Source organism: Cheilinus undulatus, linkage group 6 (assembly GCF_018320785.1).
Source record: "Cheilinus undulatus linkage group 6, ASM1832078v1, whole genome shotgun sequence".
NCBI classification, from domain to species: Eukaryota; Metazoa; Chordata; class Actinopteri; order Labriformes; family Labridae; genus Cheilinus; species Cheilinus undulatus.
This window is the reverse complement of record NC_054870.1, coordinates 28,556,132-28,583,867: the sequence shown is the minus strand read 5'-3', so window position 1 is coordinate 28,583,867 and position 27,736 is coordinate 28,556,132. Positions and strand designations below refer to the sequence as shown.

The 27,736-nt window shown below is 40.3% G+C and overlaps 1 protein-coding gene across 2 annotated transcripts in view; it reads left to right on the top strand.

Annotated features, from left to right (window-relative positions):
• akt3a (v-akt murine thymoma viral oncogene homolog 3a) overlaps positions 1 to 25,863 on the top strand; it is an 88,122-nt gene extending 62,259 nt beyond the window's left edge. For both annotated transcript variants that reach the window (XM_041789341.1, XM_041789340.1), the window contains exons 5-14: positions 4,379 to 4,523; positions 7,345 to 7,476; positions 7,652 to 7,717; positions 8,599 to 8,667; positions 12,940 to 13,062; positions 16,001 to 16,129; positions 22,168 to 22,382; positions 22,923 to 23,010; positions 24,919 to 25,021; positions 25,725 to 25,863. In XM_041789341.1, the coding sequence (XP_041645275.1) occupies positions 4,379 to 4,523; positions 7,345 to 7,476; positions 7,652 to 7,717; positions 8,599 to 8,667; positions 12,940 to 13,062; positions 16,001 to 16,129; positions 22,168 to 22,382; positions 22,923 to 23,010; positions 24,919 to 25,021; positions 25,725 to 25,810 (1,156 nt within the window). In that variant the 3' untranslated portion in view covers positions 25,811 to 25,863. The remainder of the gene's footprint in view (positions 1 to 4,378; positions 4,524 to 7,344; positions 7,477 to 7,651; positions 7,718 to 8,598; positions 8,668 to 12,939; positions 13,063 to 16,000; positions 16,130 to 22,167; positions 22,383 to 22,922; positions 23,011 to 24,918; positions 25,022 to 25,724) is intronic.
• The last annotated feature ends 1,873 nt before the right edge of the window (positions 25,864 to 27,736 follow it).

Below are 27,736 nucleotides of genomic sequence, written 5' to 3'. Positions count from 1 at the left end.
ATATGTATAAATCATTTGGGTAAAGGTATCATCAAGGGCAGCGGCATGTGTGAGGAGGTTTGTACTGTAAAGAGTCAGCGTGTATTTTTGGTGTGTCTGAGGGAAAGAGAGAGGGTGAGAGAGACAGAGTGGAAAGGAGACCTTTCAAGTAGCGTTGGCATAAATTCTCCAGCTGCTCAGTTCCTTTCTGAGGAGCTGAGGTGTTTATCTCCAGAAAATGAACAGCTTTGCCCAGAAGACCACAGATGCTTCTGTGCATCCTTTGAGTTTGTGTGTGTTTTTATGTGTGTGAGCGCCGCAGCTGTCTGTCCAACTTCATCTGTTATATATCGCTTTATAATAGTTTTGCCTCCACACAACAAAAAAAAATTCAAAGTAAACATACAGCTAATAACTTTCTATGAATTATTTTATAAATTCATGAACAGATCTATAGTTGGAAGTCAGACCAATCCAGATGTGAGTGCTTGCAGCGGCAGTGTGTGTATTATTGAAGTTTAGATTTATTCAAAAGAAGTTTCGCCACAACTGGGTGTCTGTGCTTTTGTGCGTATTTATGTGTGTGTGGTTGTGTATTACTGTATCTGTTGTACTGTACCAGAGCTGGCAGGGCTCCAGCTACCACAGTCCCAGCCGTGAGCAGGGTGGGTGGCACATGTTGGCAAGGCGCCCGACTGTAGGCAGGCCCATTATCTCTCATTAGCAAAAGAAAAAAAAAACTCATTATACAAAAAACACTCAAACCAAGAGAGAGAGCATTTATCTGCTGCCTGACCTTGAGAGAGTTCCCATTGCTTTTCATGTAGCTACATGCACACGCACGCATCATGGGTGCTACAAATGGAGTGCTCCATTGTTGTATGAGGAGTGTAACTTGAGTTTGCCCTTGTTTTGCTGTGTGTAGGGTACGCTCAGAAGTCTTTGCAGTAGAAAGAGATTCAGATCTTAAAAACCACAAACACACACTGCTCTGTTTAAGTTCAGATGGATGTTCTTCCAGATCCCTCAAGGAAACATATGGGCATCTAACTCAAAACATAACAAAAGACACAAGGGTGATCGTTTGGGAGTCAGACAGGTTTCATTATTATGATCTCCTCACAGTTTACACTGGGTAAGTGTATTTGAAAGAGAGTGCAATCCTAAATCCCGATTTGCTTTTCTGGAGTCTTGAGGATTTACAAATATTTGAATATCATCCTTAGTTCACCTCAGTTCAAGCTCTGCAGACTTTTATGCTAACACATAACCTTTGCATGTAGCACCAGATTAACACTGTTTGAGTGAAGATCAGTGGGAAACGAAATCAGAAGAGAGCTCTATCTTAGCCCAGACTTCCAAAAACAAGACTTTTGTTTTGTTTTTAAAAACTTAACTTTGTTATTGATAAGATAATGTGCTTAGAAATGTCTTTGTGTAAAAAAATTCAGGAATAATACATGTCCAGATATTATAAAAACATCTGTTTAAGTCTCATTCTCTTCGGGGCTTGTTTGTGTTCTTTTCTCTCATCAGTGCAGAGGGTTACCAGGCCTTGTATATAACCCGTTATATTCATCATCATTAAGTACAGTTAACATGTCTACATATCCTGATGCATGGCCTGCCTTCTGCTACATATGATGACCACACATACACACATTAACACAGATTTTCCTCCCAGCAGATGTTGAACAACACTGCTAATGGAAAGTCAATGAGGAGGAACAATGTTAGCAAACAACAATGCATTGTTCCCTCTGATACATGAGTGTGTGTTTGTGCACACTCTTACTCATCCTCATCACACATACCCGCAGACACTTTCACACACTTGCTCTCTCACACATGCACAGACTGGTAGGCATTAGTTCTGCTCCATGATCATTGCTCATTTGGTTGATTCTCTAGTTGACCATGTTTCCTCTCTGGTGAACAAAAAGGTGTTTATGTTAATTGAAAACATTTTAGCACCTTTAAAATCCTGCTTCAGTAAGTGCACTAGCATTCCCATTGGACAATCTATGACCACCACTAAATTTGATACACAGCACTGCAATGCCTTTGGGTATAATCAACATCTATTGAGACTACTTCAGGATGAAATATATAGAGTTAATCACAAACATTATCACTGGGGTGGCAGGTAAGGTTGATGCTTTATGCAAATTCTATAAAATACTTGTTTCCTATCTACTGTGTGTTCAGAAAGTATTCAAACCTCTTTCACTTTATTTCACTGTTACGTTGCAGCCTGATGCCGCAGAATTTAAGTTTTTTTTTTTCCAAATTTATGAAAAATTAAAAACTGTTTTTCTGTGTTTCTACATCTTCATTAGAGTCCATCTGGGGTAAAATAAATTGATTGGACATTATTTTGGAAAGGCACACACCCCTCTATAGAAGGCCTCACAGCTGACAATGCATTTCAGAGTAAAAAGCAAGCCATGAGGTCAAACGAACTGCCTGCAGAGTTCAGAGACAGGACTGTTGCAAGGCACGGATCTGGGGAAGGCTACAAAAATTCTTTTGGTACTGAAACTTTCCAAGAGCACAGTGGCCATTTGCAACCTGATGATCAGTCTGACTGAGCTCTGGAGATCCTCTGTGGAAATGATGCAATGTTCCAGAAGGACAACCACTGCTGCAGCCATCCACAGATCTGGGCTTATGGCAGTGTCTAGATGGAAACCTTCCCTCAGTGCAAAACACATGAAAGCCTGCTTGGAGTTTGCAACTCCAACAACTTTGTTTGTATTTAATTTGCAAAAGTTCTAAAATTTAGTTTCTTTAAATGTGTGGATTCTGCTGATGTTGTCTGCATGTCACGTTCTGTCTTCTTATCTTTTCTTTGGGTTGTTGCTTTGTTCTTCTGCTTGCTTCTGCACTTGTCAAAGCACTTTGTAAACCCATGTTTTTAAAAGTCCTATACAAATAAAGTTATAATTTTTATTATTATTATAAAATTCAGTTTTCACTGCATTATGGGGTGCTGAGCGTATATTAATCATGATAAAATTGATTTTTTTCGTGACTAGCATCAGACTGCAACATCAAATAAAAAAGTGAAGGGTGACTATGTTCTGAATGCACTTTTTTATACGAAGTACCTCAGCATTAACCTTGCAAAGCAGATGGACACTCCCATTTCCGTGTTTCTCACTGGCGAATCCATCTTGCAAAGCTCCCGTCTGAACTGTTTGGGCACAGTTAGAAAGTGACAGGACCAATCAGCGACGAGGGGGCAGTACATTCGGGCGCGGCAGAGTTGTGATGTAAGCAAGCAGCAACAAGAGGCTGGTGCAATTTTGGCGGAAGAGATTAGCATGGATGCTGCTAAAGCGCCCATTTTATCAGAACTTGACAACATTTCTTCATTAAAAGAAGAACAAAGAATAGCAGTGAGTTAGTTGTGTTCTCTTCAAAAACAACAAAAGTCGTGTACTGACATGTCTGCAGATGCCATGGTTCGCGTTAGTTCACTCCCTTGGTAGGGGCTCAGCTTGCTGGCGGCTACGTCATGTATTTTATTGCTCTGATTGGCCCGTAAAGATGTGACAGAACGTTCATCCAATCACCCTCAAGAGTTTTTTTTTCAAAGGCTCTGCCCTTTACCAAATGCTGTGTATCAGTGATTTTCCAGATGGATGTTTGAAACATGCATGCCAGGTTACCTCAGCATCACCTGTTCGGTTAATTGGCTGAACAGTTTCTGAATTGAAGCATCTGTGAGGAACTTGAGTTTTTTGACACTTATAATGGAACAAAGCTGTGTACCTTATTCCTTCCCTTATCTTGTCCTGTACATAAAGAAGTAGTGTTTTCTGACAAAAAAAAGTTTATCCTGCATTCTTGTAATTGTTAAAATGTGTCACTCACTAAACATTTGCAACGGAAAATTTAATCAAAGACTGTTTCTGCATCAGGCTGTAATTTGTCTCATATGACACATTAAAAAAGCTTTTCTTGCTGCAAGAAAAGTTGTAGGTCAGTAAGCATCAACAATATTGATTGCAGTCAGTTAAAAATTCTCCACAGGGGTTTTAATGTTTTTAAAATATAAAATAATGTAAAAATGCTTTTATATTTTTACTGTAGCCAAGGCAATCAATTCAGATTGCTAGTATAACTTTTTTAGAAACTAAACCTCCCTTCAAACTATCTAAACTGCCACATTTCAAGCCATCCTAATGGAATAAATCAATAAAGAAACAAACTAGTGTTTTATTTAGCTTTTGCTTCAGAAAAATATTCAAATTTTAAGCTGATGATTGTAAATGCTGCATTAAACTGTCAAACAACAAACTGTAGCAGCTGTAGTAATGGCTGCACTTACATTAAAGAACCATGCATTAGTGTCAGTGCTTCCCTAAACTTTGCTCTGTTGTTGTGAACTCAGAGATGAGTGGACGGAGGCCATCCAGATGGTGGCTGACAAGCTGCAGAGACAGGAGGAGGAACGGATCCAGTGCAGCCCCACCTCCAACATCGACAACATGGTCGAAGAGGAGATGGACATCTCCACCACACACCACAAACGCAAGGTAACACACAGTCACTCACACAGACAAACTCAACCCTAATTCTCTAAAACAATATTGCCATGAGATTCGGATTTGCTGGGGATAATTTTGTGAATTACCCCCTGACATCAGTGTTTGTTGCGACACATTTTCGAAGGATAGGCAAATTCTTTAATAAACCCAGTATTCTGACATTTGTGATGAGAAAAAAACACAATGTAGGGTTACATTTTTTATGTACACCACACATACAGAGTTTACAAAAAAGATGATATCTGCCAAAGAATAGCCTATTTGTAGCTCTTTTTAAATTAATTTTTTAATATTATTATTATTATTATTTGTACATTTCTATCACACTAGCAAGCTGCCCATGATCAGTAAACTGGTGAACGATCCCCCAATCAGATACTTAAGGTCATCTACAATCATGGACGGAAGTATTGGCACCCCTGGAATTTTTCAAGAAAATACACCATTTCTCCCAGAAATTGTTGCGATTACAAATGTTTTTGGTATACACATGTTATTGCATTTATGTGCGTTGGAACAACACAAAAAAACAGAAGAAAAAAGCCAAAATTGACAGAATTTTACGCAAAACTCAAAAAATCCGCCAGACAAAATTGTTGGCACCCTCAACTTAATATTTGGTTGCACAACCTTGGGAAAAATAACTGAAACCAATCGCTTCCTATAACCATCAACTAGCTTCTTACACCTCTCAACTGGAATTTTGCACCATTCTTGTTTTGCAAACTGCTCCAGGTCTCTCAGATTTGAAGGGTGCTTCTTGCAACAGCAATTTTGAGATCTCTTCATAGGTGTTCAATGGGATTTAGATGCAGACTCATTGTTGGCCACTTCAGAACTCTTCAGTGCTTTGTCTCCAACCATTTATTGTTGCTTTTTGAGGTATGTTTCGGGTTATTGTCCTGCTGGAACACCCGTGACCTCCGACACAGACCCAGCTTTCTGACACTAGGCCCTACATCGCGGCCCAAAGTCTTCTGATAGTCTCCAGATTTCATGATTCCTTGCACGCAGCCAAGGCACCTGGTGCCAGAGGCAGCAAAACTAGCCCAAAACATCTTCGAACGTGTTTGACTGTAGGTACTGTGTTCTTTTCTTTGTAGGCCTCATTCTGTTTTCTGTAAACAGTAGAATGATGTGCTTTCCAAAAAGCTCTACCTTAGTCTCATCCATCCACAAAATGTTCTCCCAAAAGGATTGAGGCTTACTCAGGTACATTTTTGCACACTCTAGTCTGACTTTTTTATGTTTCTTTGTCAGCAGTGGGGTTCTCCTCGGTCTCCTGCCATAGCGCTTCATCTCATTCAGATGAGTAGTATTGTCCGAGCTGACACTTTTGCACCCTCAGTCTGCAGGAAAGCCTGAATTTGTGTGGAAGTTGACTGAGGATGTTTATCCACCATTCCAACTATCCTGTGTTGTATTGTTTTGCCAATTTTTCTCTTCTGTCCACATCCAGGGAGATTAGCCACAGTTCAATGGGTTATAAACTTCTTGATTATATTACGCACAGTGGACAAATGAATTTCAAGATCTCTGAAGATGGTCTTGTTACCTTGAGATTTTTCATATTTTTCCACCATTTTGCTTCTTAAGTCCTCAGACGATTCTTGGCTCTTCTTTCTCTTCTCCATGCTTGGTGTGACACACAGAAACAAAACACAAAGGTGGAGTCAACTTTTATACATTCTAACTGACTTCAGTGTGATTTCTAGATTGCCAGCACTTGTTACTTGCCACAGGTGAGTTTAAATGAGCATCATATGCTTGAAATAAAATGATTTACCTACAGTTTTTTGAGTTTTGTGTAAAATTCTGTCAATTTTGACTTTTTCCTCCATCAAGGAGGTTATGTGATTGGGAGGGTTTGTTTGTTAGTTAGTTTGTTTGTTAGTTTGTTAAAAACATAACTCAAAAAGTTATAGACGGATTTTGATTAAATTTTCAGAAAATTTCAGAAATGGCATAAGGAAGAACCAATTCGATTTTGGGACTGATCCGGATCACTGTCTGGATCCAGGAATTTCTTGAAGGATTCTTCACTTTTGGGAGATAAGGCTAATGGCGGAGGTCTGCGCTCTCTGAGTGCTTTTCTAGTTTCTCCTGGTTTTTTTTGTGTTGTACCAATGCACATAAAGGAAAATAAACATGTGTATACCAAAAGCATTTGTTATTGCAACAATTTCTGGGAGAAATGGTGTGTTTTCTGGAAAAATTCCATAGGTGCCAGTACTTTCATCCATGACTGTAAAGGTGGATTAATATTAATCTTTAATCATTGGGATGCGCACCAACAATAGCCCTTATCATGCAGATCACCTGTTGTAGCTTAATCCCTGAATATGGAGTGGCGTATTTCAAAACCTGAAATTTTATGCATGAAATTTATGGCTAATGAGTATATTACATGAGGGAGGAAAGAAGGCCCTAACCAGGAAGTGGTTACAGCTGGATCCTCCAGTGCTTGAAGACTAGACCATGTACCCTTATATAGAGGATGTAGTCTCTCGTCCCCTGGTCACAGGATTGTTCCCTGGTCTCTGCGCTGTTTGGTGCATGTCTTCCCCCACCTCTTACTCCCAATGTATCCTGTCTCTCTTCAGCTGTCCTAGAAAAATAAAGGGGAAAAAATCCCCCCCAAAAATATTGTAAAAAAAAAAAAAAAAAAGAACGGGTCCAATATGTATCTTCATGGAGACCAGATTTGCTCTGTCCATGCTTGAGAGATTGCCATTTATACTAATATGACAATTATTTCACTATAAGCATAGCTATATCCCTGGCAATGATCTTCTCTTTTCCTCCAAAGACAATGAGTGACTTTGATTACCTTAAGCTGCTTGGAAAGGGGACCTTCGGCAAAGTTATTCTCGTCCGAGAAAAGGCAAGCGGGAAATATTACGCCATGAAAATCCTCAAAAAGGAAGTCATCATAGCCAAGGTCAGTACAGCGGATATTCATCTACTGATCAGTCTTTATGTTAAAGTTTTTCTCACCCTGTAGGTCCAGAGTTAGGTGTCAATATCCAGTGTATTTAATGCATTTCATGGAGTACTCTTCAGCTATCTTCTCATGTGGTTGTTTTAATGAAAATGTTTTTACCCTCTCTGTGCAGGATGAAGTGGCTCATACACTCACAGAGAGCAGAGTGCTTAAAAACACCAGACACCCCTTTCTCACTGTAAGTACCTTATGTACACAAAACACACGCAGCTTAAATTTAGACATATTTGTGTATGCAAATGAACTGACATCTGTAGAAGTGAATGCCACATGCATCCACACACACATACACACAAACAGCATATTGATCCTATACATACCTGAGTCTCTCGAGGCTAATTATGAGTGAGGAACCATATTGTTGTACATTAACGGGTGCATCTGTTAGCTGTACACTCAGCCTTTGATGTAAACATCCAAACCTTAGCAGCTACTCATTTTTATCACACAATGTTCACACACACACTGTTGTGAAGGCAATTACAGTTCACATTTGAGTTTACCCCTGTCGCACCTGCAGCCACAAAAACTACTGAGCAACTGTTCTTTTGTTTAGCAGCTTTCTCACTCCAAAGAAGATGCACACAAACCTTTCATTGAATGAGTAAATAAAGGCATAAATGATCACGTTTTGTTGCTCACTAACTAAAAAAAGGAACAGACTTCTGGCTGCGTACAAAATTGTTCACTTATTGTCATCACTGGCTTTGCACAACATGTGCATATTGGACACGCGTACATTATCTCCTCTTTGATTAAATATAAAACAAGATTTGATACAAGTCATCATTATTTGCAACTTTGTCTTTGCAGTTACAAAAATAAAACTAGCATGTCAGTTAACATGTACATCCTTTTAGTTAGCACTTGTTTGGTTACAGTTATGTACATACTGGGGGATGAATCTAACTAACATTGTACCGTAATATTAATGTTGTGACTGTGCCATGGCAGCTTAAGTATAAGAAAAATATACAGGAACAGTAAACATTGGACTGTACAGCAGATAGAAAAGCTGTTTAGACATATATAACATTATGTTTGTGTTTCTCTTTACAGTCATTGAAATATTCATTCCAGACTAAAGACCGCCTCTGTTTCGTCATGGAGTATGTGAATGGAGGAGAGGTAAGACACAAACACACATCTTCTACTCCTCCAATCAGCCAGTTTAACCACAACCTCACCTCACCAACTGACAGTAATCAGGCTCCTAAACCGAAATCTGCGTCAAACATCAGGCAACAGAATTTGTTTTTTTGTACAACATGTAGAAGGGCTCAAAGGAACACATTGTGAGTCTGTGTCAGAAGTTAAGAAAAGAGCGAAAAGAACACCTACTGCACTGCTTTGAACAGTGGGAGACTCAAATACAGCATTGTTTTGATGCAGAAGGGGAGTATATTGAAGAAGAAAGACACTGAAAAATGTTCATTAAAAATGTATTACAGCATTAGTCTTGTTTTTAATAGCCATACCTCATAGCTGTTTAAGTGTTATTGTTTAACCAGTGACTGTGTGAAATGGTGGCATTCAACCAAACGTGTCCGTCATGACTTACCCCAAGCCGCCAGTTTCATGCATTAAAAATAATCATTAAGTAATATTCATCCTTGCTGATAATAGTCATCTTTGCTTATGTAGGTCATAGAAAGGCATTGAAGAAATGTGCCTAAGTTCTGATTTAAAAACTGCTGCTATAGCTACATCCCCGCTGATCACCAGTTGCCATTATTTACCTGGTTGCAGTACAACTAAACCCTACCTGTAACTACTGCCTAATTCTCCTCAAATGACACAGATTGGTCTATGCATTCTTAGATCAGGCACAAATTATTCAGACTAGCCCAAACCAGCCCAAAACCAAGCCCAATGCTGAAATTCAACATATGACAATAAAACCTCTGCCACACCACATGTATTACTTGTGTGTGTGCAGGTGTGCTGCTTCTGTGTGTGGTGTGTATGTCTATGTGCCAGTGTGGCACAGCAGATCTTTGGTTGTGTGCCATGTTTCCTGCTTCTCTGCTGGTTCATTTAGCTGCATTTGAGGGTAAATAAAGTACTTTTTTCTGCTAGTAAATACACATAGGGAGGCTAAGAGAAAAGCAGCTAAACCGTGAGGGTGCTTGTAGTTAACTATATGTACACCTAAACACACATACATACCTGACAGCTATACAACAGTAGCGATTATTATTGGAAAGAGTGAAAAATGTAACTGTAGCTCGATCTACATGCAGAGAAGCACAACAGAGCAATAGCACAAACAGGCAGTGACGCAATACGTTCACTGTACATCAGCACGTCAGCCGTATTGGTGGATGGGGACGTGTAGGGGGGGAATGAAGCCAGAACCAGCACTGTAATTTTGGATTTTATAGAACATGTAGACATATTTATTATTTTGTCGTGGTTCAGGTTTCGAACCAGTATACCCAAGAAGTCCTCTGAGAGGTATGAATGACAACTGGAGCAACAGGGAGGTTTGCAAAGCCACACAGACAGACTGCTCTCCAATTATAGTAGTAAGATTGGAGTTTTCCAATTGATCTAGCTGATGAATGACATGGAATATGGCCAATTCATCAGCTTTGCAAGGTTACTGGAGAGTAAAGTTGACATAACATGTGCCATGTTCAGTCTACATGTGATCATGGTCTGAGTCACATAAATTAATGAATCTGAACATGAATAACCTTTCACCTCATGAGCAGAGACTGTTATCCCCCAAGCGATAATAACCGATATATTTTTTTCAATTGTTGATTTAACAAAAGGAGTTTATTTGATGTGTTTATGCACATCTGGGGGTAAGAAGGGGTTAATATGTAGTGAGCAAAGATATTTATAACTAATTTTAACTAATATCACTCATGTTTTTCAAAAAACAAAGAACTATTCTGACTTTATAACTATTACAGTTAACTTTTTTTTAGTTAAACATTTGTGTACCAAGTACAACATACACAAACAACTGACAGACGGTTTCCCCCCATAAAACCAAATGATAACAGGCTGTTATGCTTAACAAATGGAGATATTTAGGGGTCTGTTTTTTTTTTTTGTTTGTTTGTTTGTTTGTTTTTGCTTAAGCCAGAATAAAAGCAAGCTGATGTTTTCCATAAAGATTAAGAATATGCACTGACATAAGTCATGTCAGAGATAGGTTAAGAATATAAAGTACACCGTGGTCTGTGGCTAACTTCTGTTCATTACGTCGATCAGACTGAATGAAACCACGTCAAACAGAGCAGGCGAGTATACGTCTATGAAAGTAGCGATGGATCAGGAGAGTGTCTGACTGATTTTGTTATAAAGGTGCACCTTTTGGCTCTTGCAAGCTTTCTGCAGTTTTCAATGCCTGCTAATGCCCGCGGCTGAGGCTAGTGGCTGCTGCCGCTTCGTTTTAACGTCGTTAGGATGATGACTCTTAAGTGACTTATAAGATCCGTCGAGGAATTCTTTCTATTCTTTGCGACTTTTGCAGGGCAAATTCTACACATACGGTTCTTTTATCCTCCCCGTAAATACTGAATAACGCCACCGTGTTGTTAGCATTTTAGCACAGGGGCTGTGACTTTCTCTTCTTTGGTGCTTTAATAGCAGGTCGTGTACTGTGGCGCCACCTGCTGTTTCGGAATGTGTAGTCTCGTGAGAAAGAAAACAAATATATATGTTATCGGGGCTCGTCGTAATGATATCGGACCGATAAGAATGACGTAATAATTTCCTGTTATCAGCCCGATAACTATCGGCCCGATAGTTACCGTGCACCCCTAAATAGAACACTTCTAATGTAAAGTAGTTGCGTGGAATTCTTTTCCATAAGGCCTCCTGAAACTACTTGGCTTACAAATGTGTCTCACAGAATCATACACATTTTTGCGATGAACAATTAAGTTAAACTGATGGTGTGTGACTCTGAAACAGCAATTCAGAAAAGGAATTAAAAGACATGAAAACACTCAAAGAGCTGCTAAAGTTTGAGTGTTCGATTGCTGTCTAACACAGTTAATTTGCCAACCAACTGGCCTCTGGCTCGCCTCCTTGTCTCTCTTTCCCGTTCCATCCGTCTCCTGTTCGTGTCTATTTATGAACACACCTATGGGGCAGATATAGCCAGAATGACAGTCGGAGATGAAATGAGTTTGGATTCCACCACTTCTCAGGTTTTTAATCGGGCCGTTTTTTGCAATCTTGGTTCATTCCCTCAGTGTAACTGTCACCTGCTCCCCTCCCAGTTAGTTAGGAAGTTCAGCCAGCGCCAGGCCTGAGCACACACACAGAACACCAGCAGACAAACTCAGTCTGACACACACACACAGCAAAATGTTACCTCAGTGGACAAATTGTGACCAAAGATGCCTCACAAACAGGCACACACACTCGTGTACACACATACACAACCTATCACAAACCTGCCACAGCCACAGCTGCCAGTACACTGATGAAGGCCCACCTGTCGTGTTACCCCACCTCACACACACTTTACACACGCACACACTGTTTGAGCAAGGTGGTCTATGAGCATCACTCCAGCGGCCATATGCAAACCTCCCTGAACAATTAATGGAGGGATGCGTGCCCCTTGGCCTCATGGGTAATTTGTACGGCTGGTCTGGTGTGCCGCAGCAGGCTGGTGTCATTTTGGTGCGACATGTGTAGCTGTGTGACAAGTTGACAACCGATGTCCAGGGGACAACAGAAGAGAGAGGAAGAGAAAAGGAGAGATAAAGGAAATGTGTGGTGTGCAGAAAAACGGCATGACAGAGGAGAAACAGGAGGTCAAGCCACCTGGGAAAACAAAAAACGAGTTGTGTACTCTTTAAAGTAAGAAAATGAGCTTCTTGCCAAAAATGGATACAAGAATGGAGTGAATGAAGATGGAGGCTCAAGGGGCAAGGCCAGTTAGGCCACTAATGAGTGCTGCATTTGAGGCTGGTGGGAAGGGAGAGGGGGAGTGATGGTGGCCGTGGCGGTCGGCCTGTCTTTAACTAGACTGGTGTATTGATTAAACCCTTAATTTGGCCCCCGTCGCCTAACCCCACGCCAGCACCGTGCCAACCAAGCCCAGAGGGTAACGTGGAAGAGGTATGACAGTGTGTGCGCTGAGAGGGGGGGCTGCTAGATGAGGCGCCAGCTGCCGAGCGCCTCCACCCGGCAGCCCCCCACTCCACACCCACCCAACCTCATCTCAACATACAGCCCCTGCTCACCCTCCCCTCCGCTATCTATCATCTCAATATGGTGCGGGCAGCCAGTTTGTGTTGTGCTAATTTCCTCCAATAAATCAGTAATTATTGCTGTGCCGTCCCTGCTGTCTCTCCCCTCTCTCTCTCTCTCTCCCCCGCCCTCTCTTACTCTCACCATCCCTTTGCCTCCCTCCTTCTCCCGCAGCTGTTTTTCCATTTGTCCAGAGAGCGAGTGTTCTCAGAGGAGCGCACGCGCTTCTACGGCGCCGAGATCGTCTCGGCTCTCGACTACCTGCATTCAGCCAAGATTGTGTACCGGGACCTCAAGGTAAACACAAACACAGTGTGGAGGCTGGTTGGGGGGCATGGATGAGAGTGATGAGGTGTTCGAGGGAAAACTTTTTGTTTTTTTTGCAATCCCCTTCATCCAGGAGGAGAGAAGTAGCTCAGGATGTGTGGTAATTAAAGAGAAGGACAGGGACATGCTCACACAGACATAAAGCGGTAAAAAAGCGTAGGAGGTGGAGGAGGATGGAGAGGAAGGGGGGGGGGGGTGCTGATGCCACAGAGGTAGAGAGGTAGATGGCACTGTCTGAGTGTCTGCCTGGCAGCCTTGGCCCCGGCCCTGCTCACAGCAGCCAAGAAAACAGAAAGGAGGAAAAAAGCAGACTGAGAGCGAGAAAAACACTTCAGCCATTAAAATTAAAAGGTTGAGTGGCTTCACTACATGCCTGAAGTTTATTTCCCTCCTCTGCGTGGAGTTTGTGTGTCTGGGTGTGTGTACTGCTGCTATCTGGTGTAAAACACAACAGTTTTACCTCACTTTGTCTGTCCTTGTTCTCCTCTTCAAGTCGTGAGACCCTGACTCTACTGTACAGACAAAGCATTTCAGTTAAAAAAGTAGTAAAGTTTTTTTTTAATTTAATCATGAATGAATGAATATTGATTTGGACATAAGACAAAATCTCTCTAATTTAAGCCTGTCATTTTTTAGCAAGCCCAAGGTAATGCATTGCCAGGATTATAGTTTTATAATTCAGTGTATGTTTCAGATTTCAGCAGTGAAAGTTACATAGCAGGCAGGGATGGTTTTTTTGGATGCTCAGCTTTAAAGACATTTTGGCACGTGGACATCTTTGCAAGTGTTCAGTACACTTACCAAAACAAGTACTATTTCTCTACATATATCATTTATTAAATTAACAACAATTAAAAAACCTGAAAAATACATTTTATAACATACTGTGTGCTGTTTATACAGTGCTTAACAAATTTAGTAGACCACCCTAACCCTAACCAAAGAAAGGTTTATGCCACAGCTGGCCGAAACTAACAGCATTGGTAATTATCAAAATCATTTTTTATGTTTCTGCAATAGTTAATACACCAATATGTAGAAGCTCTTTAACCAAAATGATATTTTTAACCCTAAAATATAATTGTTATTGTTATCCATGAATTTTCAAATTTACTGATTAACAAAAAAACTGAAAAAATAGTAAACAAATTAATATTTCTTGATTAGTATGTTAATCAAGTTAATCATTAATTTGGGTGAATTCAGTTTGAAATCCCTCATTCCTGTTCAAAATGGTAAAACGTGGAGAGCTCACTGAAAATGAAAGAGTCAGCATTAAAGCACTTCATGATGCTGGATGGTTTTTGAGACAAATATGACAGGTGGTCTAATAAATTTGTTAAGCACTGTACATGTTGAATAATACATGTGATCATTATTGTCATGTAGGTGCCATTATCATTAGGATTTTCACCAGTATTTACCTGCCTCACTCAGATCAGCACTTTTACCTGCCTGATAACATCCCTATTACATCCTCACTGATAGGTCTGAAATTAATATTTAAAAGACATAACAGAGCTTTGAAGAAAGAGCATAATGTGCTTATATTATTGCAGTACTTAAATACAGTTGTAGATAGAAATTATTCCTTTTAGTAATAAATAAAGTCTGCATAATCTCTAACAGCTTATAGGTGTACTTAACCCTTGAAACCCATGACAGTTTTTGCTATTTTTGGTCTGCCTGTATTTCTTATGCAAAAAAAGCCTGTAGAATCTCAACCCTTTTAAGCACCATGAAATTCTAGACATCTCTTTTTTTCAGTACAACCTGGACTATCAGACTATGCCCACTCTAAGGATGTCTTAGAGTTATATGGCCATAAAGACCAAGTAAAACGGAAATTTAATCCCACAAGACTTTCTGCAAGTCAAACCCAGATCAACGATGACCAAGCCTTTTCACATCTGCATTTAGTTCCTACAGGCCTTGTCCTGTCAGGAGAAAAAGTTAAAACTTACTAACAAACACACAACAGAAACTATTAATATCATTTCACTCTGTAAAACAATTCACATTTTATGTCCATGTGGTTCCAGTTAAGTAAATAGTTTGTTTTTGTCTCAACAGGCTTATACCGCAGTAATCCTGCAATGATTCATTCAGTATATAGAAAAGAAAATAGTAACTTGTACTCATTTTTATAATTTTAATGCTAATATTCTCAGCACTATTATATCTTAGTACTATTATATCATTTACTTTTAAAAAGCAGGACTGTGTCTTGTATCTCTACATTGTGAAGGTTACTGTTACCTCTTAGGAAGTTATATGAGTCCTATCTTTTCATTTTTAACCTCTAAGGTTTTTTGGCCACTTGTCAAAGATGGGAGTAATTTCCTCTGCATTAGTATCCTACCTGTTATAAAACAATGGTAATTTTCCAGCCCACTGTCACAGAGTTCATGCAGCTCTTAGCTCTCCTTATTAATGTTAAACTGGATGCTAGGTTATTGAAATCTAACTTTAGCTAATGAGTCACAGTGTTAACTGACCTGAATGAGGGAGGGCTGATATCTTTAGCTGGTGCTTAGTGTTTAAGTTATGTTCACATGTTTAAATGAGTTAAAAGTTGAATAACAACTTCAACAACTCACTGCTCTCTGTCATTTCCATCCTTGTGTCTGTTAACCTGCCGGTCTTAGCGTTAGTGTTGGATTAAACCAGATCTACAGAGAGGAGGTGGGTCGTATACCAGGCATCATATTTACCATAATATGGTGATGGTGTTAATATGGTTATTACTACGCTTTATTAAAAATATCTAGTAAATACCTATATATTCACAAAATACCAGTCAAATATTGAAAATCTGATTGGGCAATGTCCTTTTTATTTTTAGGGTTGCTGAAAGGAAATATATCACCTATGATATCAGCATTTGTTTGTCTTTTTTCCCTTCCAGTTGGAAAACCTGATGCTGGACAAAGACGGCCACATCAAGATCACAGACTTTGGCCTTTGCAAAGAGGGCATCACAGACGCTGCTACCATGAAGACTTTCTGTGGCACGCCAGAGTACCTAGCACCTGAGGTAACTTCTTTGTTTCCTTCTCATCTGTCTTCTTCTGTCTCTGGTTTTCTTTTGATTTGATTTTGCTTTTTTCTTCTTCACTCATACCTTGAACCTCTACACCCTCTTTTTTCCTATACAAGATTTTCTCTCACAACCTTAATTAATTCAGGATAAGTATGTATCTACTTTTCCTCAGCCTACCTCTCTCCCGTCAAGCTTTGATCTACACCACCATTTATTTTTTGTATTATGTTGCTCTGTTATGCATTAAATTAAGGGTACTGCTGCAGAAGAAGCTTGATTTCTCAGGTCATATTCATTATACTTTATATATACTTTTAAATGTTTTGAAAAGTTAAATTTAATGCCATATCTGCCTCTATCATTTTATGTGATATAATGCATTTATTCCTTTCACAGTCACTAGAGAAGTAGTTAAAGCCTGAAGTTAAAGTTAGTCAAGGTTTTGGCCAGTGTAAGTGCTGTTACATGCTGCTTCTTGCTTGTTGTACACTAAGCATTAAATAGGAGCATTACATCAAAGGCACATTTCTCAGAATCATTTTACAAGCTGTGTGTGCTTCACATGCAGGTATATTCATATCCTGGCATGTCTATATGTTATTGTATGTTCATGTTATTTGCATGCCACAAAAAACACAATCATGCTCTGCTCTTCTGACAGCATCTCACAGATGACACAAGAAGATGTGACTGCTGAACTTAAAATAATAGTTGATAAATGATAGAAGTTGGAGGAGTGTTTGTGAAGTTGTGTAAATTCTGCAGATTGACTGCAGCTTTGAGGTACATAAAAGCATCTGTGGCAGTCTCACTTAAACACCGCAACCTCAAGGCATGATGTGAACCCCTTACCCATAATACCCTGCCTTATGTAAGGATGCTTGAAACCTTCTTATAGTTGAATTTATGTATGTACATTTTCATTTGCAGATTTCACAGGCGGAAAATTTCCATAAAATCATGACAAACAGTAAATATGCAGCTCATGTGTGTGAATGAGGGTGTTGGTTGAATTGAAGAAGGGCACAGCACAAACACATACACACAACGTACACAACTAAGATCTTGTAAGAGTTTTTTTTTTGCTGTCATCCACTGTCCAGCCATCGGCGCTGCCTCACTGGAAGGCCAAGAGATCAACTGGCGAGAGCGATGCAGGACTGTGGGTGGTAGAGACAGAGTGGTAGAGATGTGGAGATGAAGGCACGAGAGGAGAAGCATAGTGTATATCCCACTTGAAAAAAGTATGGAGGACAATTTGGCGCAGCTTTTTGTGCTTTTTTTTTTAGAGTCCCTTCCTTTGCATGCCAAAAGCTGATTGGAGGCTGTTGGTTATTTTTCACAGGATGTGCGTCTGTGTGCATTTATGTGTGTGCGCGCGTGTATGCTGTGTGTGTGATTGCAGTAGAAAGTGCGGGCTAAAGCAAGGCAGATGGCGGCAGATGGGCGAGGTTGGAGGAAGGTGCTCGGAAAAAACCTGGAAATCTACACCACCGCCGCCGCCACTCACCCGCCCGCACGCTCTGCTCGCCCGCCCGCGTGTAAAAATAACACAGTTTGCTCGGAGCCAAGTTACAGAGATGCAAAGTAGCCGGGATTAAAAAGAGAAAGGGGGGAGGTGGGGGTTGAAGACAGAGGAAGATGAGAAGGGAGAGGAAATATTTCAGGGTTACAGGAGTGAAATTCAGACAGTTCTCCATGTTTGCCGTCAGTGGAAAGGGCAGATGAGAAGTGAATAAAAAGGTTTGTGTCTGAACTCACACAGATAACTCAGCCACACAAAGCTGCAAAGTCAATAATTCTTCAGATGAAATTATAAAGTGTTAGATCGATTTGCTATTGTCTGTGTCAAGGTTTGTCAAAAAATAATGAAAAAAAGATAAGTGAGAGATTAATTAACAGTAAGTAGTGCAAGGTTCTGTTAAAGGATGGAACAGTATCAGAGAAAACACATGGAGAGTGTTTTTTTCATATTTTTGTGTTTGACACATTTCCTTGTGGCTATTTTCTTAAGTGTTAAAGGGGATGGACTTGGGTTTTTTCCATGTATTTGTCTGTTTGTTTTTATTTTCTTTGTTTGTTGTACATGTTTGGCATTGTGTTCTTTCTTATTGGGTTTCATAAACATAACAGCACAGTCAGTCATTAGTAAAACACTGAAAAACTGACAGAACAGTGTCAACATAAATCGACTTCCACATGATGACACTCATGTCTGTGTGACACCAACAATATGCGAGTGTGTGTTCACTGTGCTGAGTTTATGTGGTCTCTGTGTGCGTGTTTTTGTGTTCCCTGTAGCCTGCTGGGTATCTGGGCTGGTACAGCCACAGGCTGTGTGTGCCCGTCCCATCCCATCTAGTGCTGTCCAGGCTGCCAAAGCCCCGTCCCGCGAGCAGCATCTCTCTGCCACATGGCTGCCCCAACAGGGACCAGGACAGGACAAGACCTTCTCCCTCACGGCTGCTTTTCATCACAGCTCCTCTTCTCTCTTCTCTCCTGCTGGTCTATCTCATTCAAACTTCTTCAGTCTTGTCCTATTTATTTGTCCTGTGTTTCTCTCAAATATACACTGTACTTTACACAAACCCATATACACACAGTCCCATGCCTCTTTGCCTAAGGCTGTGGGGCAGCATTCTGGCTCTGTGTGGATTAATCTGCTCCCTGCCTGCAACCGAGCTGCCACCACTTTCTTTGGTCCCAGGACACACAAACACACCAACATGAGCATACATATACATGCCCAACTGGACAGCTCTCATTTGTATACATTTTTGTACCTAAGTCGACTCTCCGCCCTGTAGATCAGCATCGAAAAGCAAGCTCCTTTGAATTTCAAAAAACACACACTGTGTTAGTCAGTGGATTTGTGAGGTTGTGTGCCCCTCCTCAAGGTGCTGGGACTGAAACAACAGCAAACACCTCCTAGTTTGCATCACTCACAAAACTTTATGAATTTGATGAGGGTGGATAAATATTCCATCTGCTGTGTGTGTGTGCGTGCCTGCGAGTCTCCCAGCAGTCTAAGCCAGTGTTATCCCTCCAGCCGTACCAATCAATAGTATATCTGGAGCTGGCGGCGTGCTGCCTTCCCCCAGCTCCTCTCTGCATCTGCCAACGGGGTGACCGGCTTAATGCTCAAATTCACACGCACACATGCACGGATTCACACATAAAATAGCACTCATAACTCTCTTATTCACTTCCACGCACATGTTGACTTGCACACTCTGAAGCAGCCGCCTGCATCATTAGCAGTTAAGTGCCGAGTGTGTGAGCTCAGTCAGTTAATGACCAGCTTCCTGTGCTATTTGGCTGCTGTGGAAACTCACAGGCAGCTGTTTGTTGTTTCCTCTCACCTGCTCTCATTGCACAATTATATTAAACATCATTTAGAGGAAGGTGTGTATAAGATCCTCATCTTTAGCTTCATGTGACACTTGATAATTAGACACTTCAGACTACATTTAGGGAATAAATGCATTCATAGACTTTAAAAAGCTGGATCTTTGATCAGAAATACTGAAGATTTTACTTCTGTTTTTGCTAAATCTTTTTTAGAAATAAAAATATACTAATTTACGTTAACATGTTACCTTTGAATGTTCACACCAGTCAAACTTGCATTTTCCATTTCTCCTTGCCCTATGACATAACAATTTATTATCAGTGTGTTCCTACTAGGGATGCAAAGATAAACCCATGTAATAATATGATATTGGTTTATTTGATGGAGGCCATGAACAACACAGCTCCTGTGCCAGAGTAAGCTATAGTGCTAATTTAAATCTGTGATCCATGGGAAGGAACATGTTGAAACATGCAATTAAAAACAAAAACTGAAGACAGTACATCATTTAAAACAGCATATTTAAAATTTGTTTTAAAAACATTGAGGATTGTGCTGTCTCTGACATGGGTTGGAATTGAGTTCTACTTTTCTACTTCTCTGAGTGAAAATGCAGATGTCCAAAGGCAGTATTCATAAGTTTAGCCAAACAGTGCTGATACACTGGTCTCCTTTAGAGAATGTGTCACATTTATGTGTCACACAACTTGATTCACAATCTGATTTATCATATTTCATGATTTTTCATTTTTCTAAATAAAGAAAATAAGTTGAAACCATTTTAGTAGTAAATCTGATAATTAATGTAAATATCTGTAATAAATATGAAAAATAGATTTTCCTTTTTTTCATTTTAAAATACAAATAATTCTTTTTAACTTTGAGGTTGCACTGTTACTTATACAGCAATGCATATTTTCCTATGTAGAAAGGGGCACTGATAATGTCTTTAAGAGACCTTTTTGAAGTATTTTTTTAAAGGCTTTAAAGACAAATCCTAAATCAAATGAATACATTTACAGCACAGTGTTGTGCTGTTTCAGTTCACAGTTTTTGTTATTTTTTTCCCATAACATTTTCTACTCACCTTGTGTCTATACCCTCAGTTTTAATGAAGATGCATTCTGGACCACCATTTCTTCACTTACTTCAACCTTGTTTGGATGTCTCATTTCAACTACTGCCATTAAGCAGGAGAAGCCAAGAGCTGATAGCACCCTCTGCTGGTTACAAGCAAAAAGAATATTGCAATATTATTTGTTTTAATTGATTTAAATTATCCATATACTGTATGTATCAATTTATATTTGTACTGTTATGCATCCTTTCATCCCCAGTCTGAAGTTATTAATCAGCTTGTAAAGTCAAAGCTCAGGTACTCCAGTGTGGGGTTAAAATGTCAGGATGCATTAGAAGTCAGTTGTATGGACTTTAAAGCATCCATTCTCTTCAGTCCAAGCTCCTTCTGTATTTATTACCTGGTGCTATCTGTAATATCTCATTACATACTAACAGCACTTACTAGCTCATGTAAAGTCTATTTCCTAATATACTATGATGTTTGGTGTATCATTTGATTGTTTAATTCATAGTTATGTCAAAAATATGTTTTTGTGTGAGCATGTTTGCATTAAGTGTTTGTGTTTTGTTAGTCGGTGCTCACGTCCACTCTGCCTGGTCCATTATTAACAGTAAATGAGATGTTATTATTATTGGCAAGATGTACAACATATGCTGTTCTGGCTTCTCTCCAGCTCTGTCTGTCTGTCAGTCACACACAAACACGCACACACATGCACAGTCAACCAAAGCATGCATGCACACACATACACACAACATGTTAATAAGACTATTATGTTAATGAGGGCCAAAAACACCTAAAATACCTCTCTTCGTACATCAGCCTTCTTTTCCTTCTCCTCTTTCTTCCAGAGGTGAGCGCACAGGCGTGTGAGAGGATGAAAGAGAAGGAACGAGTAAGAGAAGAAGTGATTAGAGGACGGAGGAGGCAGGATAAGACAGGATGGAGAGAGGAGACATAAGGAATGCAGGCAGGAAAGAGAAGTAGGAAGGCAGCCCAGACACAAGACTTTGATACGTGAGCGACTTCTTTCGCAGAACCTCTCTTCCCTTTACACACTCTCACTCTACACAGCAGCTCAGAGTACAGTACCTGAGCTAGCCAGCTTGGAGGTTGGAGCGGCCCTGACCTGTGTTGCGGGCTGTTCCTGCCTTTTCCATCCAGGGACAATCCTCTCTGTCTCTGCCAGGAGGGGATCAGTGTGCCAGAGAGAGCTGGCAGGGACCAGAGGAGGGCATCTGGTGGGCCACGCCAGCATGCAGACTCCCTTACTGTAACAGGGGCCTGTGAAGACCTGCCATCCCATGATGTTTGCCTCTGTCTGTGTACAGAGAAGGGGGTGGCTGTCTACACCTCAGTCCTTGTTATTTGTGCAGACACTTCTGTTACTCTCAGACAGCTTTAACAGTTTTTTCCTTGAGCAAAATCACATATTGACTTTCCTTTGTTGTTTTCTCTCGCTCATCTGTGCTTTAATATGAATACTGAGGGCATTGTCTAATAAAATAAATTCTGAATAAAACCAGATGTCCTATTAAACAAACAGTCCCATAAAGAGAAAGGATCAAACTATATCTGTGACTCTTCCTTTCTCTTTAGGTCCTGGAGGACAATGACTACGGACGGGCAGTGGACTGGTGGGGTTTGGGTGTGGTGACATATGAGATGATGTGTGGTCGGCTACCGTTCTACAACCAGGACCATGAGAAGCTGTTCGAGCTCATCCTCATGGAGGACATCAAGTTCCCGCGTACCCTGTCAGCCGATGCCAAATCCCTGCTGTCGGGCCTGCTCATCAAAGACCCCAACAAACGGTGCGTGTCACTGAGGTTTAGTAAAGGAAACACTGTACATGGAAAAACTCACACGTGCCATAAATAAAGACAAATGGAAGTTAAGGGAAAGAAATACAGGACTTTTTTGTCCTTTATGTTCGAAGGAATATTTAGATGTAAAATGTTGCAACAAAAACAGGATTTTAAAGACAGACATATATATACAGAGAGAGAACCTTTCAGTCGTGTAATATGAAGCAAAACTATTTTCTTAATTACCTGGATAGGGGCATGCTTTTCATCTTTCACCAACCAACTTAATCTCTGGTCTTCTGATTGGAGCATTTACCCATCATCTCTCTGTTTAAATCTATAAAAAGACATTATTTTTTCTACTTCATTGAGGAAAGTAATGAATACATCTTTCTGGACTTGTATGACTTTCACTTGTTTGATTACTTTGTTTGGTTTGTTGCTTTGAATAAATTGCTGCCTTTTCTAATCCCTCTCCTCTCCTCTCCTCTCCTCTCCTCTCCTCTCCTCTCCTCTCCTATCCTATCCTATCCTCTCCTCCTATAGGCTTGGTGGAGGACCAGATGACGCGAAAGAAATAATGAGACACAGTTTCTTTTCTGGTGTTGACTGGCAGGATGTCTATGATAAGAAGGTAACATGGTGGTGAGGATGATGGAATTTGAGCTGCCCAATTCTACTCAGCCACTTATGTTAATGTCCACTAGATTGACCTTTTTAAAATATGTACTTCAGTTATTTAACTCCCTACAGTTTCCTGAAGACATGTTTGATTATTGTGTTTTTATGTGCTCAGAGTTTACTGATTTAACGTATGAAGAAACACAATGTGAACGCAGGCAGCAATGTAAAGTTCAGGGCAATGAAAGAAGTGAGATCTTGTATCCTGGAGGTTTATCAGTCTGTTGTCGAACACCAGGAAGTGTACGAGAAGTCCTGTGTGGAAACACCTACAGCATGTTAGACAGGTGCTTCACTTCCTTCAATCACATCTCCTCTCTGGATCTTCACCTCATTCTCTCCTTTTTTTCTGTCCAATTTTCCTTTCCTTCTCTCTCCTCTGTCTTTTGTTTCATATCCTCTCATTTTCCCCACACTTTTCTTGTCTCACTTTTTCTGTCTTTGTTTCATTTCTGTTCCTCTTCTCTCTCCCCTGCTCTCTTTTGATTTAATTTCATATCTGTGTCCTTCAACTCACCATCTCTCTGTCTCTTCTTTTTTCTGATCTTTTCCTTTCCTCTTTCCCCTCCTTCTTCCATTGCTGTTCTTATTCTTTTTGCCTCTCTTTCTTTATGGTAAAGGATAGGTGAGCATAGGATTGGTCAAGGTCCTGAATTTGACAAATATCTGACAATATTGAAGCCTGTTTTTGCTTCTGATGACTGATTTAACAATTCTCGTCAGGAACCGTTAAAAACTAAGAGTTTTCAACTTGGTTAGTAGTTCTAAGGGATAATCACCAGAGCTGGAAAACGTACATGACTAGTGCACTCAATCACGGTGGTGCAGGACTTAGCGCTGTTGCCTCACAGCAAGGAGGTTCCTGGTTAGCTTCCTGGTCAGGGCCTTTCTTTGACATGCTCGTTAGGTTCACTGATCACGCTGCATTTGCCATAGATGTGAATGTGAGCGTGCCTGATTATTTGTCTGTATATTTCAGCTGTGCGATTGACTCGCAACCAGTCCTGTATGTACCTTGCCCAATGACAGCTGCCTTAGTCTCCAGCCCCCTGTGACCCCAAATGGGATAAGTGGTAGTTTTTTGCTGTTTTGGGATGTGATTTCATTCTCTCTATCTATGTGCTACTGTGTAGTCAACAGAGGGAGAAAAAGTACAAAAGTATTATACTCAAGTAAACTACAGTTACTTTAATAAAATTTACTTAAAAATCACATATTTTTCCCCTTTATGACAGGTTTATATTGTTCTCAGAGATCCCCAAAACATGCCTGTGAAGTTTGTTTCTGAAAAAAACCCTCCAGTATTGCATTTTTGCATGTCTAAATAACCCTCTGTTTCAGCCCTGCTCAGAATGAGCCGTTTCTGTGTCTGTGGCTTTAAAAGTTTTGCGCTGTCTGACTCCGCCCCTGACCACACCCCTCTGAGGAAATGGATGTGGCTCTCATCTCTCGTCAGCTGGGAGCTGAGAGGAAGATCAGGATAGGAGGGTGGAACTTTCTTCCAAGCAAGGAAGGCCCATATTTTTGTTATAAAAGACTGAAAAAGCTTATTTTGCATAATATGTGACCTTTAAATAAAAGTAAAAATACTGATTTTAAAATGTACACAAAAAAGTACAAGTAAATGAAAAACCTACTCAGTTAAAGTAATCTGAGTAAATGTACCTAGTTACTTTCCACCCCTTGTAATCACAGACAGACCTTTTGATGGGTCTTCCGCCAACTACTTGAAGGTTTTTGTAACACAGATTTTAACATCCTCCCTGCAGCATCTCTGATGTTTTGGACAACATCTGCTGCTGTTTTAATCAGACAATTTGAACTAATCTTTTTCTCTGTCTGCCTCACATCTCTGCCTCAGATGGTCCCTCCCTTCAAGCCTCAGGTGACGTCGGAGACCGACACCAGGTACTTTGATGAGGAGTTCACAGCCCAGACCATCACTATCACTCCACCAGAGAAATGTAAGTCTCTACTCTCAGACATTTGTCCTCATTTAAGCTTTACAAACTTTCACTTCAATATCTATGAGTTTAAAGACAAATATAGTGTAAAGAGAGTGACAGAAAAAAACAACTCTTTAAAATGCAGAAAAAACTGTACACATATCTGCAGAGGATCATGATGTACTGTAAATAAAAATGTTTGATTAAAAGTTGTAACACTATTCATTGGCTGCATATCAAGTAGAATCTGTCTGTAAAGCTATAATTACAGTTTTAAACAAATTATCTGTGATGTTTCTCTTGCTTTGGGTGAGACATTTCCACTTGAATTAACTGGTGAAACAAACACTCAGAAAGTGCCGTTGTCTGTTCGAGGGTCTGTAATAGTCCTAGGGCCACATGCAGCACTTCACAGGCTTTTGAAATAAAGACGTTTCCACACTGAATTATGCATGAATGCAAGTGATGTGTTTCTCCGTGCTAACGTGAGGTTCCACTTGTTTTGAAGGTCGCACATCAGTTGGTTAGCGGGAGATTGGCACATCACAGAGGCACTTGTTAATTGAATCATGTTCTGTTTAAATCTACAGCACAGTGACGTTATGCAGAAACTCCAGTTTTTTAATGTTTCATTATCTTTTCAAATGTTTCAGTTTTTTCTTAGTTGATGTATTGAAAAAAAGTGAGTTATCATGGCATTTACCATCTAACTCTCTTTTAGTTGACGAGGACGGTATGGACTGTCTGGACAACGAGAGAAGGCCGCACTTCCCTCAGTTCTCCTACTCCGCCAGTGGGCGGGAATGAACTGTCCATCATGTTGACATCATCACAGCTGGTCTCTGAGGTCATCAGTGTGGGACAAAGAGACCCACAGCTATGGACTGACCCGAAACGACCCTGACTTGAAGGATTTTGTCCTCCTCCTCTCTTTTTCACCTCTCCGGTCTGCCTGTCTTTTTTTATTTTTTTTTATTTTGAATCCCCCCCTTCCAGAGAGATTTTCCGACTAAATTTCTCTCCAGTCCTGCACTGCTGCCCTAAAGTGATCTGGACTGTGATATGATCAGTTACTATGTAATGTCCCTTTAAATCAGGAGCTGAACCTGTGGCCTGCTGTGCTTTGACCTGTGTCATCCCACCAAATCTGAAACAAATCAACGGCTTCTGATCAAGTGAGACAACAGCTGATGCAGATATATCTGTGGCTTACAGCAACATTTTAAGTTATTCAGACCCAAACTGCCGTTACCAGTTGTATCTCAGGCTTTTACAAACAGACTGATACTCGCATAAAATAATTCTGGGATTGAATGAGGCTGCCTGGTATAGAGGAAGCAGTTGTCATCGGTGAGCAGAACCTTACACACCTCATGTTGTCAAGCAGGATTTGACTCAGGTTTTGCTCAGTGCAATTCATTCTTGTTGCTGCTATTTCAACTCCAACTACTACAGGTACTACTACTGCTACTACTATACTACTGCTACTACTACAACCTGGTGCTACACTACTAGCTTAGTGCTGCAGGTCATCATACAGGCGCCAGCAGCACATCACACACCTGTATTAACATCTATGCTTGTACAGCTGCAGAGCAGGTGTTTCCACTGCTCCTTATACACAGCCAATACATGTCAACTCTGTGGATTTAGATGATGATAGGGTGTCATGCGTGTTTGAGTGTTAGTGTGTGGGTTTGTGCTTAAGACCGTACCTCAAAGCACAGCAGTTCAAGGGGGATGTAGCTCCTCAACCATGAGCTTTACTACGTTACCCACAATGCAGTGCAAGGTGGTTAATACATCAATGAATGCAGAGGTGAAAATAAGAGGAAAACAGCTGGTTTGAATGTTCAACCCCAGAGTTTTTTTTTATTTATTTCCAACATCCCACTAAGTTTTAAAAGGGAAAAGGAAACGGTACTATGTGTCGATGACAGAAAGCTTTACTGTGACATATTGTCGTCATGGCTTTAGAAACCACACAGCTGTACCTCTCTGTCTGTGTGCAGGAAAGGAGGAAACTGCAGCAGGAACAGGTTCACCACAGTGTGAAGGTTCAAGTCCAGAATGGGCATTGTTATTACAGGAGAAAAAGAGAGAATACAGGTGATAAAGCTACAAGAATGATAAATATTTATAATTTCTGATGAATCAATGAGTGAGTAATGGCTAAATTCCTGTTTCCTTTGAGTTTCTCATGAAGGATTTAAAGAGGAAAGTTGTTATTATCAAGAGAAGGTACGCATCAGCTGTTTTGGGTATGAACCAATCACAGCAAAGGCTATAATATATACATATATATATATATATGTTCTATTTATTGTTCTACTCATTGGTTTTATATTTAACTTTTTCTATTGTTATTACATTATTATAGAAAACAAAAAAACTCTTTCTTAGGGCTGAGAGGAAAAAAAGGCACCTCACGAAACAGAAATGGCTGAAGAATGTAGGAGGGAAAGCAGATAGCCTTCCTGCTCCATTATTTAAATGTTTTTTGTGTGTGTGTTGTTTTGTGACCAAAATGTGACAGCGGAGAGGTGACAGTACACATTAAAAGCAGACAGAAGAGGTCACTGTTTAATTTATTAATCTTTTCTTTAACTGTACCTGCAGGTTGAATGCTACTGATCAGATATGGACCCAATGACAGCCATGTTTAGTTATACCCCAGGTGTGTGTGAGTGGAGACTGAGGGAGAGTTCAGGGAGAAGGATGGAGAAGTTGAGC